At 34.6% G+C, this 18,193-nt stretch overlaps 1 protein-coding gene across 1 annotated transcript; it reads right to left on the bottom strand.

Moving 5' to 3' along the window:
- Positions 1-11,012: 11,012 nt before the first annotated feature.
- LOC140150447 (uncharacterized) lies at positions 11,013-18,187 on the bottom strand (the record flags this gene model as incomplete). Its single annotated transcript, XM_072172460.1, has 7 exons — positions 11,013-11,230; positions 12,047-12,212; positions 13,064-13,439; positions 13,522-13,830; positions 15,858-16,015; positions 17,163-17,273; positions 18,116-18,187. Coding segments are annotated over 7 exons (1,329 nt in total), but the record flags the coding sequence as incomplete, so codon positions are not given.
- Between the last annotated feature and the right edge of the window lie 6 nt (positions 18,188-18,193).

The raw sequence follows: 18,193 nt of genomic DNA on the forward strand, positions 1-18,193 counted from the left end.
AATGATACAGATGCTGACCAAACAAGAGATACCACTGATGAAGTTGACCAAGGAGCAGAAGACATTCAAAGTAATTACAATATCTATGTACCTATATACATAAATAAGGACCTTAAGTAAAATCATTGGATTTATTGATTGCCTTGCCCCCTGACTCAACATCAGAGTGATGATCTTTATAGTGTGCTGTCAGACCCACAAGGCTGCACACTTACAGAAAGTCGCTGACCACAGTAGCCCAAATCATTCAATAAACGATTCAAAGGATGCACAGTTCAAGATCAGAGTAAGCCCTAATTGACTTACATAAACCATCACAGCCAATATCAGTTTGGTACAAGTAGACTGAGACAATTAGCAGTTAGTTTCTTGTCCAGACTTTTTTAAGCAGACTCAATGTTTCCAAGAAAACAGAAATTGAAACTAAGTGAGCTTGAACTTGTACCATCATGCATCAGATTCAAGCGCCTTGCAGATTAAGGTAACTGGTCTGCCTTGTAGAACATTAAGTTTATAATTTTTTGGATCAGAAGTCTAAAAAATATTTGTACAGGATAATGATATCATTTGCATTAAATTGTACAATGTCCTTTTACATTAAATAACATTAAGCTTTACCCCAATCCTGAATCTCATTCCTAACCCTAATCCTTTAATTCTATTAATACAAGTTACCACTTTTTGAATTCTTAATTGTCTAAAACTGACAATGTCAAAACTGGACATTTCATTAGCATAACATGTACTGTAATAAACACATAAAGTGTATAAGTCTACCTAAAACTGTAAAAGGATGCTCGAAGCACTGAGCATGGTCATGTTGTACATGATTTGTTCATTGGATGCATACAAAAATGACTACTGAAGCAGTTAGGAGGTTGATTTATGTGTAAGAAATAACACAAAAAGCCTTTAGAAATATTTGCTCAATTACTCATCGATTTTGTCAAATTCAGTTTGACATTTAAAATTACAATTTAGCTCTATCCCGTTATTTTGTTTTTTGATTTTCTTTTCAAATAGTTGAACATGAAGCAGAAGAGACAGATTTTAAGGATGTTGTAGAACTACTTCGGCCAGAAGAGTTGCAGCACCTCTACATTGCCATGGGTATCCCACATGCTCAAGCTGAAAAGGCTGAAAAGAAAGCAAATACTTCTGATGTTGAGTTGAAAGGAATGGAAGTACTATATGTTTGGAAACAGATGAATGGTCTGAAAGCTACTCGAAATGCAATACTAAAAGCATTGGAGAAATGTATCTATATAAGTTCTAAACAGCAACTAGAAAATATTTGGAAGAAGAAATATTTGCTTGGGTGACTTGAGTAACATCTTGTTTGAGTATTTTACCAAAGAAAGACAGAAGGCTGGCATTGATCCATTCCGATATTTTGTGATATTTTTGAAGTATTTTGTTTCCAGTCACAAGATACCTTATGAGTGCAGATGTGGAACACTTATAACAGCCATATAAACAAAGCAAGTCCTTTTACAAAATGCCTGCAAAAGAAGTATGTTAGGATTATCAACTATTAATCTGTGGTCCCTAAAGGAACAAACCAACAGTTTGATGAGGTCCTAAAAAATATACAAAAAGCCTTATATAAGGTGGAGAGGGAGTCAAAAAGACTGAATAAATTTGTAAAAAAGTAGTATTTAATTGAAATATTGATCAAAGTTGAATTTTCAACATCTCACACTCATGTTTCAGGGAGGGAGGGAGGGAGGGGTTAGCCTCCTAATGGAAGCTCTTTCATTTGTAGGATGTAATCTAACTTTTGGTTTGTTTCCCAAGGGCTCACAGATATTTGGGCAAGACAAAATGCAACAGTATTACAATTCACTTGCAATAATCACATTATACTGCAGTATCACCTTAAGGGCTGGGGTATGAACGTTTGGACAGTATTTATTTTGGGACATTAGTTTAATTTAATACACATTTTATGGCAAATCATTAAAATTGATATTTTTGATATTTAACAGTACTAAAGTAAACTTTATAAATCTGATGATTTATACTTAAAGTGTATGTAGGTGGGATGAAAAGCCGACGATCAATTGAAAATTTTGACCTTTCAGTATTGAAGATATGGATTTTTTTCCCAAAACACCAAAAAAAATTAGGTCTTTTGGGAAAAAATCCATATCTTCAATATGAAAGGTCAAAATTTTCAATTGACCGTCGGCTTTTCCTCCCTGCTACATACACTTTAAGAATATATCATTAGATTTATATAATTTACTTCGAGGACTGTTATATATCAAAATTTGAAAAATATCAAATTTTTATAATTTGTCATTAAATTTGTATTATATTGTGATTTTTAAAAAATGAAAATTATTTGATATCAGAAAGACATGCTTCGTATTCAGAATGCAATTCGATAGGTCTGAGGTGCTCTCATGTCCCACAAACAATACTGTCGAAACGCAATAAACGCTCATTTTGGATCCCTTAAAAGGGCACCACTGACACTTTGCCAAAGACAAATTTTCATCTGAGATGGTTTAAAGTCATAGTGTACAATGTTTTTAAATGAATTTGCTTAATTTTTTCAATCCTGATTTTTTACTATATGTGACATGATTAAGAGGAATGAGTCGAATGTTGCTAATATCGTTTTAAAAATATTGTCAAAAACAGTATTTAAATTCTTTTGTTTTATATTGTTTTCAGCTATTGATAAATTGCTCTTAACTCAGTAACCAGATGTCCATTTTTTGATGGGTTTGCATCAAAATGTAGCATTCGTAAACTGCCAGAAATTGATGTAAATAACTTCTCATTGAAAATTGCCAGCATGTGACTTATTCCCTTGATCATGTCACATATACCCCAACTTATACCTAAATGTAAATGGAATAAGCCCTTATTGAAAATTGCCAGCATGTGACTTATTCCCTTGATCATGTCACATATACCCCAACTTATACCTAAATGTAAATGGAATAAGCCATAATTTGTTGTTTAAATGTCAACAGAGCAATTTTGTGCAGAGTAAGAATGTGATTATTTCTTAAACCCTAGAACTATGAAGGGGGAGGTTGAACCTATCCCTCTAAGATTACACCCAAACAACCTAGGAAATCGTAGATCCATTCTTTGCGCTCATTTTAGTGATAACATTTTGACCCCAGCATCTTGCCCAGAGTAGGACCGGCTGTCAAATATGACCGGGGGGGTTGGTGAGGCCCACCATTGGATTCTACAGTAAAATCCATGATTTTCATTTTGCTCTTGTAAAATTATTCCCAGAGCTACTGACTTTTTACTTGTTATTTTGGGTTGAAATAGTCATTTCCTTTTATATTGAGGAGAAAATTCGGTGAAAATCATGTTTTTGTACAATTTTTAACCGAAAATCAGTTTTGCCTAGTTTTGTTCATAGCCAGAATTTCCCAAATTTGCATGGGTGCCCTTACATTATGACACCATAGCAACATTATGTGGGGTATGTTTGTACTTATTTTGGTATCACTGGATAGAGGAGACCCATAGCTATACATTGGTACCAAATATAACGGTATATGATGTTTATAATTGCACCCCCCCTCCTTCGTAGTCTGTGTTACAAAATATGGTTCGGTAGTTCTAGGGTTAAATGAACAGTCTATGATAATATGGCAATGAAGTGGCGATGAAATTTGAAAGTTGAGGTTTTGTCCATGCTAATACAAAACTACTCCATTGACACTGTACATGTCAGAATTTTGATCCGCAGTCTGGACATGCGCACTTTGAAATTGGCATAGTTAATGAGCTTCACCTATGTGCAAAATGGCTCACGCAATGTTTTATTACTGAATTATTGTATCACAGCAACAATTTGGCTCATACATATGGATTGTGCTGTTGGCTGAATTCAACGCCAAAAATAAAATATGACTCTCAATTGTACACTAAATTTCTAAGTTAGGAGCAACAAAACCGATTTGAAACAGCGATGAAGTATTGCTGTAACTTTGGTAATGTTTATCAGAATTGGGCAGGGTATTTTTGTGAAAGTATTTTGTACAACAAATGCAATGGCTTTAATATTTGCCAATCGGGAGATCGATTGATTTGCCCAGCACTTGGAATTTCCCCCAAACATCAATGACGTCACTTACTTTATTTAAATGTGCAATGCTGCCTTATTTAGATACAATCTTTCTTATTTGGTGTTTTGAAATTCTGTACACAGTTTTGTATGTGCTATGCAATGTCACAATGTCGGACATGCCAAATTTAATAATACTCGTATGATATGGCAAGGAAATTTCTGCATTTCATTCACTTTTTCATTGAAAAATATGTATGTGGATAGTACAGTTTAGAGGTTAACTTATATGAAGAGTGACTCTTATTTAGACATGCATTCTAGCTGTTTCCTTTCTCACTCTAGTATAAATGATTGGAGTCACTCTGTCGTGTTTATTATCTTTATATTTTTTGAACAATGTGTGCTTATGGCATAAAATGTGTGCTATCAATAGTACCAAATGGCTAGAATTGTTTTAGGAGTTATTTTATTTGGTCTCACTGCCTGTGTAGAGCATTGCAATCTTCGGATTTTTATGACAGGTAGTATAATAATTCACCCAGTGGCCTACTGAGCCACTGAGCCACTGCCTCTCCTGCCATGTACAAATGTATACTTTTTTATATTTTTCTTCAAAATGCCCTATTATGAGACATATATTTTTGTGAAAGCTTATATGAAGCCCTGTTGATGTGTACATATTTGAATTCTTGTATCTACTATAATCAAATTAAGTATTTCTTGGCCAAACTGGAACATGCGTGTTGTGTCCATGCAGTGTACTTTTGCGTGTACACAGTGTAAGGCGTGTGTATACTTTCTTCTGTACCGCGCTATATTCACGTTTATCGCACGAGCCACTAGCGTTCACAGTGTTCCAGTTTGGCCAAGAATAATTATATTTATGATTATAATGGATTGTGGGTTCTCACAATTAACTGATAATTGTGTAGAGCAATACTTGTTTTACAGATTGTAATTAAGGGCTGGGGTATGAACGTTTGGACAGTATTTATTTTGGGACATTAGAGCACATCAGACATATCGAATTGCATTCTGAATACGAAGAATATCATTCTGATATCAAATAATTTTGATTTTTTGAAATTTGCAATTTAATACACATTTTATGGCAAATCATTAAAAATTAATATTTTTGATATTTAACAGTACTTGAAGTAAACTTTATAAATCTGATGATTTATACTTAAAGTGTATGTAGGTGGGATGAAAAGCCGACGATCAATTGAAAATTTTGACCTTTCAGTATAGAAGATATGGATTTTTTTCCCAAAACACCAAAAAAAATTAGGTCTTTTTGGGGAAAAAATCCATATCTTCAATATGAAAGGTAAAAATTTTCAATTGACCATCGGCTTTTCCTCCCTGCTACATACACTTTAAGAATATATCATTAGATTTATATAATTTACTTCTAGGACTGTTATATATAAAAATTTGAAAATATCAAATTTTTATAATTTGTCATAAAATTTGTATTATATTATGATTTTCAAAAATGAAAATTATTTGATATCAGAAAGACATGCTTCAGTATTCAGAATGCAATTCGATAGGTCTGAGGTGCTCTCATGTCCCACAAAAAATACTGTCGAAAAGCAATAAACGCTCATTTTAGATCCCTTAAGGGATAAACGCAATAAACGCTCATTTTAGATCCCTTAAGGGCTGGGGTATGAACGTTTGGACAGTATTTATTTTGGGACATTAGAGCACATCAGACATATCGAATTGCATTCTGAATACGAAGAATGTCCTTCTGATATCAAATAATTTTGATTTTTGAAATTCGCAATTTAATACACATTTTATGGCAAATCATTAAAATTGATATTTTTGATATTTAACAGTACTTGAAGTAAACTTTATAAATCTGATGATTTATACTTAAAGTGTATGTAGGTGGGATGAAAAGCCGACGATCAATTGAAAATTTTGACCTTTCGTATAGAAGATATGGATTTTTTTCCCAAAACACCCAAAAAAATAGGTCTTTTTGAAAAAAAAATCCATATCTTCAATATGAAAGGTAAACATTTTCAATTGACCATCGGCTTTTCCTCCCTGCTACATACACTTTAAGAATATATCATTAGATTTATATAATTTACTTCTAGGACTGTTATATATAAAAAATTTGAAAAATATCAAATTTTTATAATTTGTCATAAAATTTGTATTATATTATGATTTTCAAAAAATGAAAATTATTTGATATCAGAAAGACATGCTTCGTATTCAGAATGCAATTCGATAGGTCTGAGGTGCTCTCATGTCCCACAAAAAATACTGTCGAAAAGCAATAAACGCTCATTTTAGATCCCTTAAGGGCTGGGGTATGAACGTTTGGACAGTATTTATTTTGGGACATTAGAGCACATCAGACATATCGAATTGCATTCTGAATACGAAGAATGTCCTTCTGATATCAAATAATTTTGATTTTTGAAATTCGCAATTTAATACACATTTATGGCAAATCATTAAAAATTGATATTTTTGATATTTAACAGTACTCGAAGTAAACTTTACAAATCTGATGATTTATACTTAAAGTGTATGTAGGTTGGATGAAAAGCCGACGATCAATTGAAAATTTTGACCTTTCGTATTGGAGATATGGATTTTTTCCCAAAACACAAAAAAAAAAAGAAGGTCTTTTGGGGAAAAAATCCATATCTTCAATATGAAAGGTCAAAATTTTCAATTGACCGTCGGCTTTTCCTCCCAGCTACATACACTTTAAGAATATATCATTAGATTTATATAATTTACTTCGAGGACTGTTATATGTCAAAATTTGAAAAATATTAAATTTTTATAATTTGTCATAAAATTTGTATTATATTGTGATTTTCAAAAATGAAAATTATTTGATATCAGAAAGACATGCTTCGTATTCAGAATGCAATTCGATAGGTCTGAGGTGCTCTCATGTCCTCAAAAATACTGTCGAAGCGCAATAAACGCTCATTCTAGATCCCTTAAGGGATCCAAAATGAAGCGTTTATTGCGTTCGACAGTATTTTTTTTGTGGGATGAGAGCACCTCAGACCTATCGAATTGCATTCTGAATACGAAGCATGTCTTTCTGATATCAAATAATTTTCATTTAAAAAAATCACAATATAATACAAATTTTATGACAAATTATCAAAATTTGATATTTTTCAAATTTTTGATATATAACAGTTCTCGAAGTAAATTATATAAATCTAATGATATATTCTTAAAGTGTATGTAGCTGGGAGGAAAAGCCGACAGTCAATTGAAAATTTTGACCTTTCATATTGAAGATATGGATTTTTTTCCCAAAAGACCTAATTTTTTTGGTGTTTTGGGAAAAATCCATATCTTCAAATAAATCAAAATTTTCAATTGATCGTCGGCTTTTCATCCCACCTACATACACTTTAAGTATAAATCATCAGATTTATAAAGTTTACTTCAAGTACTGTTAAATATCAAAAATATCAATTTTTAATGATTTGCCATAAAATGTGTATTAAATTGCGAATTTCAAAAATGAAAAATTATTTGATATCAGAATGACATTCTTCGTATTCAGAATGCAATTCGATATGTCTGATGTGCTCTAATGTCCCAAAATAAATACTGTCCAAACGTTCATACCCCAGCCCTTAAGAAAAGAATGTACTTTGATAAATTGATTCTGAAATTGATGTCTTTTTATGTATAAACATAATTTTGTAAATATATAGAGTATTGTGCGGATTGAATCTTATCTTTTCTTCGAGCATATACTTCAAACTACTATTGAATAAACAAAATGATCCCAAGGCTATTATACAGGGTGTCCCAAAAAAGAGGCCCCAATGAATGTAGTGCTACCTAAAAATGTATCTGTTGCAAAGATATGTTGTTCACATTATGTATTTGCTGCGTCATTTGAGTCAGCAGCCAGTTATAAAGGTGGGACAGAGTAATTTCTGTTCATCGCCCCCTGAGGTAGTTTGAAGTAAGTGCTTAAAGAAAACACAAGATTTATCCACAGTCTGAAGGGTGAGAACATATCATTACCAGAAATAATTGGTGTATTGTTGAGGTATGGTGAGCATGTTAGTTGCTCGGAAGATGAGACTAACATGTTCAACATACCTCACCAAACAGATCATTACCAGAAATAATTGGTGTATTGTTGAGGTATGGTGAGCATGTTAGTTGCTCGGAAGATGAGACTAACATGTTCAACATACCTCACCAAACAGATCATTACCAGAAATAATTGGTGTATTGTTGAGGTATGGTGAGCATGTTAGTTGCTCGGAAGATGAGACTAACATGTTCAACATACCTCACCAAACAGATCATTACCAGAAATAATTGGTGTATTGTTGAGGTATGGTGAGCATGTTAGTTGCTCGGAAGATGAGACTAACATGCTCACCATATCTCACCAAACAGATCATTACCAGAAATAATTGGTGTATTGTTGAGGTATGGTGAGCATGTTAGTTGCTTGGAAGATGAGACTAACATGTTCAACATACCTCACCAAACAGATCATTACCAGAAATAATTGGTGTATTGTTGAGGTATGGTGAGCATGTTAGTTGCTCGGAAGATGAGACCAACATGTTCAACATACCTCACCAAACAGATCATTACCAGAAATAATTGGTGTATTGTTGAGGTATGGTGAGCATGTTAGTTGCTCGGAAGATGAGACTAACATGTTCAACATACCTCACCAAACAGATCATTACCAGAAATAATTGGTGTATTGTTGAGGTATGGTGAGCATGTTAGTTGCTCGGAAGATGAGACTAACATGCTCACCATATCTCACCAAACAGATCATTACCAGAAATAATTGGTGTATTGTTGAGGTATGGTGAGCATGTTAGTTGCTTGGAAGATGAGACTAACATGCTCAACATACCTCACCAAACAGATCATTACCAGAAATAATTGGTGTATTGTTGAGGTATAGTGAGCATGTTAGTTGCTTGGAAGATGAGACTAACATGTTCAACATACCTCACCAAACAGATCATTACCAGAAATAATTGGTGTATTGTTGAGGTATGGTGAGCATGTTAGTTGCTCGGAAGATGAGACTATCATGTTCAACATACCTCACCAAACATATCATTACCAGAAATAATTGGTGTATTGTTGAGGTATGGTGAGCATGTTAGTTGCTCGGAAGATGAGACTAACATGCTCACCATATCTCACCAAACAGATCATTACCAGAAATAATTGGTGTATTGTTGAGGTATGGTGAGCATGTTAGTTGCTTGGAAGATGAGACTAACATGTTCAACATACCTCACCAAACAGATCATTACCAGAAATAATTGGTGTATTGTTGAGGTATGGTGAGCATGTTAGTTGCTCGGAAGATGAGACTAACATGCTCTCCATACCTCACCAAACAGATCATTACCAGAAATAATTGGTGTATTGTTGAGGTATGGTGAGCATGTTAGTTGCTCGGAAGATGAGACTAACATACTCAACATACCTCACCAAATAGATCATTACCAGAAATAATTGGTGTATTGTTGAGGTATGGTGAGCATGTTAGTTGCTCGGAAGATGAGACTAACATGCTCTCCATACCTCACCAAACTGATCATTACCAGAAATAATTGGTGTATTGTTGAGGTATGGTGAGCATGTTAGTTGCTCGGAAGATGAGACCTACATGCTCAACATACCTCACCAAACAGATCATTACCAGAAATAATTGGTGTATTGTTGAGGTATGGTGAGCATGTTAGTTGCTCGGAAGATGAGGTTAACATGCTCAACATACCTCAAACATATCATTACCAGAAATAATTGGTGTATTGTTGAGGTATGGTGAGTATGTTAGTTGCTCGGAAGATGAGACTAACATGCTCACCATACCTCAAGAAGACGCCAATTATTTCTGGTAATGATCTCTTTTGAACCACTTATCTTAACATACATGGCGATCACAAAATATATGAATTTGTTGTAATGTTTTATAAATGCAGCAGCTAATGTATAATCTTTTGACCAAAATAATAAAAAACACATAGAGCAGTGTAATATTCTCATGTGTCCTGTGCTTCAGTCTATATAGTACCCAATAAAAGTGATTTAATCAAATCAATGCAGAATTGAAGTGGTTGTAAATCCACTTATGGTCGATAATTTCACATGTCTTATTCATTCTTTATACCATTGTTATCAAAATAATTAATGAATATGTAAATATGTTTGAAAGTTTTACTTAGACATGAAGATAACTCTTTAAACATCATATATATAAACTTAAAATATACACTGAGCAAACTTTTCTACACCAGATCAATGCAGATTTTCAGTTTAGCACTGATGGTATAAAATATATAAATTCTAAAATTAGAGCCCTCTATTGTTTGATCGTTGCATCAAATTAAAATGTGAATACTGTACTTTGATGTATTTTAAGTTTGTTGAAATGTCCAACAAGGCAGATAATGTGGATAGTGTTTCTAAATACAAACATTCTCTGGTTTACAAACTGTCCGACATTATCTTGACCTGACCAACATTATCTTGAACTGTCCAAATTATCTGGATAATATATATGGCCAACGTCCACATTAATTGGCCACATTACTTGATATATAATCAAGTTGATCAGACTTTGAACAAAAGTAATATAATGGATAATGGAACAAAACAAAAGAAGAGGGCTAGACATAGCAGACTGAAGCTTTGATTCATCTATTGTGTCAATTTTGAGCACTAACATATTGATATAAAATTAAAATAAATGTTGGAAATAAAAATGAGCCCATACTTATTAGTCAAGCTATGAGTTTTAAAATATTGGATGAGACATAGTCGAGACCAATATTCGAGACCAATAAATATTGGGCGCCAAGCATCCAATTTCATCATTATGTTTTGGATCCAATATTTTCACACACTTGGATTCATCAAAATAAAAACATAATAATTGGAAATATTGGGAAATTTAACAGCAATGTGCTGTCAATTAGAAGAATGGTATTATACAAGGAAGATATTGATTTGCAAAACATTTGAACTTTTTAAAACTTTATTTCTTTTTCAGAAGTTGGTCAGTTTCTAACTGAGCTAGCTTATTCTTTATAATAGTCACAGTCCTTGAGTCCTCTTGTCTTTCTGCTTGTTTCAAAGCTTTCCTGTACAGTCTTTGGGCCTCTGTATAGTTTCCTGAAAAATAAAAAAATCAGGGAAAATTGATTATACATTATTATACAATGATGCCTCTTTTTATTGTTTTTACCTGATTTGATTTATGTACATTTTTTCAGAAGAATCTTTGCAACAATTGATTCATATGAAGATCAGAGTTAAAACTCTGCTATCATAAAAGTTAGTATACATTGTAAAGAAACTACAGTCAGTCTACACTGAAGTACAAAGTACAGACGCGGACGTACACATTGTGCCGACTATGAAGGCACCCATACCTATAGCAGAGACGCAGCACTACGCACAGTTAACGCGCTTTATACACGCGCATTGTCACTTTGTACTTCAGTGTGGACAAAATGTAATTCGCATCTGGCGATCCTGTCAATCAAACTATTGGATAACAGGGCGTGAAAGGGAGGTTGTTTCGTCTGGTGCCTTCATCTGAGAAAAGGAATCACAGAAAATGGTGGTCCATGTCGATAATTTTACAAGGCAAAAAATAACTTTTCTAGGCATTGTTCACATGGCATTTTCAGAAAAAAGTTTCCAATTGTTGAGACAGGATATTTGAAAGTGAAAAACTAACCATAGTGCACACTGTTTTTCTGCTGCATTAAGAAATTTCAATCCTCACAACGAATCATAAACTGTCTCTGAATTTGATTGATAAGTGATGTCAAACGTGAACTAGTATCTTTTATTCCGACTTTTATTATAACAAGTGTGTTTGTATAATATTAACCAAAGGTCACGCTACATCAGAATCCATTGAAGCATGTGTAACTGAGAATAAAATGCCTACACAGCTGATGACATAGCTAATACCCTTACCACTGTGAGCTTCCACTGAAGCCAGATTGCACACGATGGTTGGTAGTGAGTGATCATTGCCTAGTCTCTGGGCAAGTTGAGCTGATCTCCGGATACAATCTTTTGCCTTATTGTAGTCTCCTTTCAAATCATACACAGTGCCTAAATCATTCAGTATTGTAACACTCTGAAAAATATGTTTAAAAAAATGCATAAGTTATGGGTCTCCAGTGTTTATCCTAGCTACCGTATTCTCTCTTTTAAAGCCCCCTCTAATAAATGACCCCCCTGCCATTTTTTTCAACCAAACCGTTCCATAAACAAATGCTGGAAATAACATGCATAAAAAAGTAAAATACCCATATTTCACAATATGCATATCCGAGACACAAAATGTTTCACATTAACAAATTTGTTGTCGGGTTATATAAAGGGTATAACGTTTTAATAACAATTACAATTCTGAAAATATTTTTGAAAACGTATGCAAAACATTTTAATATGTTATTTAAGAGTTGACAAAATATTTTGCATAAATATTTGTCAAAATATTTTACAATAAACATATTGACAACATTTTTAAATGTTGCCTGACATATAAATGTTATTAAAACGTTTTGAAACTGGCAGACAGTATTAGCGATGTTTTAATGAGAATTATCATTGTAAAAAAATGCCCCTCTTTTGGAAAATGTGATGCCCCCAGGACGTTAATTGAGAGGACACTATATATAATCCCTGTCAAATACTCCATTGCAGTACCACAATTGTTTAAGGTGGTACTACACCCAGGGCCGTAGCTAGAGGGGCGTATAGACCTATTTTTAATGTTGTAGTAGTTACAATTTAAAAACATCGGTCAAAATTTTTTTGAGTTCTCCTACCCTATCTATCGTCTCAAATAACATGGGCAACACCATTATTTTTGCCTCATTGTTCTACTTCATGATGTCGCCTGTGTAATATGAGATAATAGATGCATGGCAGCGCCTAAAAACAATACCTTTATTCTCTGAGAAATGCGACTGCAACACATACCTCTTGGTGGGGATGTCCATCTTCCATTAAATCATTCTCACTAATAGAGAGTGCCCTTGTAAACAACACTATAGCATCATCATATTTCTTGTATTTGGCAAAGAATCTTGCATAGGCTTCTAGACACATGCCGAGGAGTGCTTTTAAGTCCTTGATATCATAAGGCTCAGCTGCTGTTGGCGCTGATGATGATGATGATGATGGAGACTCTGTCTTGGCTGTCTCTGATACTGTTGGTAATGGCAGTATCTCACTGGTATCTATCCTTTCCTGAGCTGATGGTGATGATGATGATGAAGGAGAAGCCACAGATGATAGTATTAATTTTTCTGTTGTATCTATGCACCATTGGAAGCCAGCCTGAGCTTCAGCAATTCTAGAAAAAATATAATATGAATGTTACATTAAATATCAATATTAGACCTTTATCACTAATAGAGAGTGCCCTTGTAAACAACACTATAGCATCATCATATTTCTTGTATTTGGCAAAGAATCTTGCATAGGCTTCTAGACACATGCCGAGGAGTGCTTTTAAGTCCTTGAAATCATAAGGCTCAGCTGCTGTTGGCGCTGATGATGATGATGATGATGGAGACTCTGTCTTGGCTGTCTCTGATACTGTTGGTAATGGCAGTATCTCACTGGTATCTATCCTTTCCTGAGCTGATGGTGATGATGATGATGAAGGAGAAGCCACAGATGATAGTATTAATTTTTCTGTTGTATCTATGCACCATTGGAAGCCAGCCTGAGCTTCAGCAATTCTAGAAAAAATATAATATGAATGTTACATTAAATATCAATATTAGACCTTTATCCATTCACTAAACCATATTAAAGGCATCATAAACCACCCACTGACCGTATTTTAATTATTGTGAATTAAATAATTTAAATATGTCATTTTGGTTCACTATTTTGGACAGCACTAAATAAGTCTTTTTTTTTTTGTAATATTCATTTTACAAAATAAAGCTAAATATGAAGGTCACTTGCAACCAGGGTTAAATAATATCATTTTGGCTCACTATTTTGGACAGCGTTAAAGAAGGTTTTTTAAGGAAGTTTTCATTTTTACGGAATAAATCTAATTAGATGAAGGTCACTTGCAATCACAGTTATTAAATAATGTCATTTTGGTTCACTATCTGGGACAGCAGAAAGGAAGTAAACTTTTTTTTAATATTCACTTTTACAAAATAAAGCTATATGTGAAGGTCACTTGCAACAGAGGGTTAAATAATGTCATTTTGGTTCACTATTTGGGACAGCCATCAGACTTACAGATAAAGCCAGGGGGAGAGGCTAATGAAAATGTTAGAACCATAACCATACTTTGGTAGTGCATACCTACTGAGTATACTATTTGTATACCATTGCCATAGCAACCTCCCAAACAATCCAGTAATTCAAGATTGTAGTGAGATACCAGTATCAAACATTGGTGCCATAAATCCATAGATTGATATACAATCCAAATCTCATTATCACTGTTCTTTTTTTACTTTTGTCACTGGTTTGGGCTTTTGAGATAAAGCAAATAATGTTGAGTGTGCTTTTTATAAAACAAATGTATCAAAATGTCCCTATATGCAATCTTAATATATTACAGAGTATATTTATATCAATTATTAATTGCTCCCCATGAGAGATAAAAAAATAAATGAACAATTTATTTATTAAAAATAGATTATAAACTAGATGGACCGCGGTTCTCGGATGTCGCGGTTTTCGACGCACAGCGTTGACCGTGATGCCTCCACCAAAGGGAGTGATGTGGAATTCACAAGTTGATACAAAGCTTCAAGCCTAAAAGAGGAGACTGAATTTGACCTTAGATGACACCTGGATGACCCCAAAACAACCTTTCAATGACTCCTGGGTGACCCCAAAATGACCTTCCAAAAATTTGGCTCTAAATGTTAACTGTACCCTCCAAGTTTCATGCCCATACGATAGTTTTTACTAATTTGACCTCAGATGACCCCTGGTGACCCCAAAATGACCTTCCAAAAAATTGGTTCTAAATGTTGATTGTACCCACCAAGTTTCATGCCCATACAACAGTTTTTACTAATTTGACCTCAGATGACCCCTGGATGACCTCAGATGCCCCTGAAATGACCTTCCAAAATTTGGCTCTGAATATTGACTGTACCCACCAAATTTCATGCCCATACGACAGTTTTTACTAATTTGACCTCAGATGACCCCTGGATGACCCCAAAATGACCTTCAAAAAATTAGGCTCTGAATGTTGACTGTACCCTCCAAATTTCATGCCCATACGACAGTGTTTACTAATTTGACCTCAGATGACCCCTGGGTGACCCCAGATGACCCCAAAATGACCTTCCAAAAATTTGGCTCTAAATGTTAACTGTACCTACCAAGTTTCATGGCCATATGACTATTTTTGCTAATTTGACCTCAGATGACCCCTGCATGACCTCAGGAGACCTTGACCCACTAACCAATATAAACTTGTTCTGTCTGGGGTCAAGATGCACCCACCCACCAAGTTTGAGGAACGTGCGACCCCAGTCTCCGAGAAAAGAGGTAAATAAAGAAAATGGGCCCTCTGACCTCAAATGACCTTTTACCTCAGTATATGACCTTGAACCTCACCCAAAAAAAAAGTAGCCAGAGTTTTTGACCATGACCCACCTATCCTGAAAATCTGAAGTCAATCCGCCCATCCATGCCCGAGATATCGCATCCGGACGGAAGCACGGAAGGACGGACATTGCAAAAACAGTATGCCTCGCGGTGGAGGCATAAAAACATTTACCTTCTTGTAGCTGAGTAGATTTGAGCTAATTTGAGTGATATTTCAATGACTGCTGGGTCTGTCTTCTCTGTCCCTGATGTAATTAATCTTCGGAGAGTTTCTTTAAAGGCTATTTCAGCTTCCACAAACTTTCCCTGTCTCAATAACATATTGGCCATCTGAAATTATGATATCAAATAATGATTGAAATAACAATAATCATGGCAATGTGTAGACTGATATTGGACTTTTCAGAATATGTGTTGAGCAGCAACGTAGCTTGCGACACCATCACAGCATCTTTATTCAGCATTGCAATTTCCTGAACAGCCGTCAGTGAAGATGCATCTGATCACCTATGTTATCGGCAGGGAAAATCATTTTTGATACAGGAACATACAGGACACCAGCGGATCCAGGACTGCTTGCCCCCGGGGTGATGTAAAGTTAGTGACCAACACGGTTGCTGGCCTACAATCAGCAGGGATGCCAGATACGACCTGCCCGCCATATACAATGATCTGCTGTTAAATACCTGACCACCCACCGATTCTGATAGTGTCACAAGTTATGTTGCTGCTCAACACAGAATCTGAAAAGGTACCTTTTAAGATAATAACAATAATTACCAAAATAAGAGGAAATCATAAGGTTGTCTCAAAATAATAGGCCTATGTACCAAGACCCAGTACATGCTACAATCTTCTTAAAGATATCCCAATATCAATCAAAAAAGTAAAGCATAATCTTGCATATTCAGGAAAACATGTTGTTTTCCTAACCAATGATGCCAGTCCAGTAGAACTTTAAGATATCATTGCAACTGTTTTTATTTATATGAAGTATACGATAACTGATGCAGCGGCATATAGCAAGGAATATTTTAGAGGATCAAAGTGTGGGGGGGAGGTGACTTTCATGACTTTCAGGTGGGGGTAAACATTTGAAGAAAATTGTTGAAAGCAGTCAAAAAATCTAAAATATCAAGGTGGTCAGCATCCCACAGATGGGGAAAGGGGTAAAGGTAAAAAGATGTTCTACAGGGGGGGGGGGGGTTACTCCCCCTGGCTATGGCTATGTCAGGGAGCTGACATAAATATTACAACTTATCTTGGGTTGCCAAAGCATTTCAGCCAAAGTTGTGGGTCAAATCACCAAACAGACAGCACATTTTTCATCTTAACCATTGAAAATTGAGAGGCCAATGTAGGACAGTCGCCCAATTTTCTGTCGCCCAATTAACCATTGGTTTCTACATTCATGGGACAGGAATCACCAGAAAAATCTTCCGAGGTCACCCAATTAGGCTACCAAATCCTAACTTACCTGATCATAGATATATGTGACAGCCTGCTGATTCTTGTCTTTCAGTGCCATATCCAAAGCTTGATGCATTATTTTCTCAGCTTGGTCAATATGACCTTTCATTTCTTGCAACTGTATCAATAAATGAAATATAAATGATGTAAAAACAATAACATTTACAGCATACTTTAGAAGTACAGCATATTAAAAGATAAGTTATCTTAACAAATGATCCCAAAATTCATAATCCACAACTTGAACACTCAGATTGACACCTTTTTTAACATAATACTATAATAGATGTTGTTATTTTAAATACTGGTTCAAACATAATGTTGAAGAGGCCATCTGGGTTTAGGCAGAACAACTTTTTCTCCATTGCAGTAGATTGACAAGGATAAAACTGTCTCATGGCAGAGACAGAATAGTAAAGAAAATTTCTTGCTGAATGTCCAGGAGTAGAAGTTTGTAACACAATCCAAGCATAAAAATTGATTCTTGTAAATGTAATAGCTGTTTGTTTCTTACCCAATCTTTGTTGTGTAAACATAAAATGCTTGATTCACAAAAATATGTTGATGTACTGATTACTACAAGAAATCAATGCCATTTACTTCAAAACTCTGAAGACTGAAGATTGCATTCACAATATTGGTTGTTTTGATTAATATAGGTATGTCAGAATAAAAATCAATGCAATGGGATATTGGATAGATTTTGCTGTGATGGCTTACATAATTCATGTTCACAATTAAATGTGCCTACTGCTATTATTTTGTCTTGAAATATAACACATGAAATTATAATGCCCTGCATCCTTGTGAAACCACATTGTGAAGTATATTTATTTCAGATTTTTGTTTTACTTGCCACAGGTGAACAAGTGAGTTGCTTAAAACATGTATGCAAGGTATTAATGTCCCCCAACAAATCAATTGGAATAACATTACAGGCACAATACTTATCCTGCTTACCAAAGCTTTTGAAATTGTTATCTCAATGGTGTCTTCCTTTTCCTTCTTTTTGAATAAAAAAAGAAAAAGCCCCTAGTG

This window comes from Amphiura filiformis, chromosome 4 (genome assembly GCF_039555335.1).
Source record: "Amphiura filiformis chromosome 4, Afil_fr2py, whole genome shotgun sequence".
Classification (NCBI taxonomy): Eukaryota; Metazoa; Echinodermata; class Ophiuroidea; order Amphilepidida; family Amphiuridae; genus Amphiura; species Amphiura filiformis.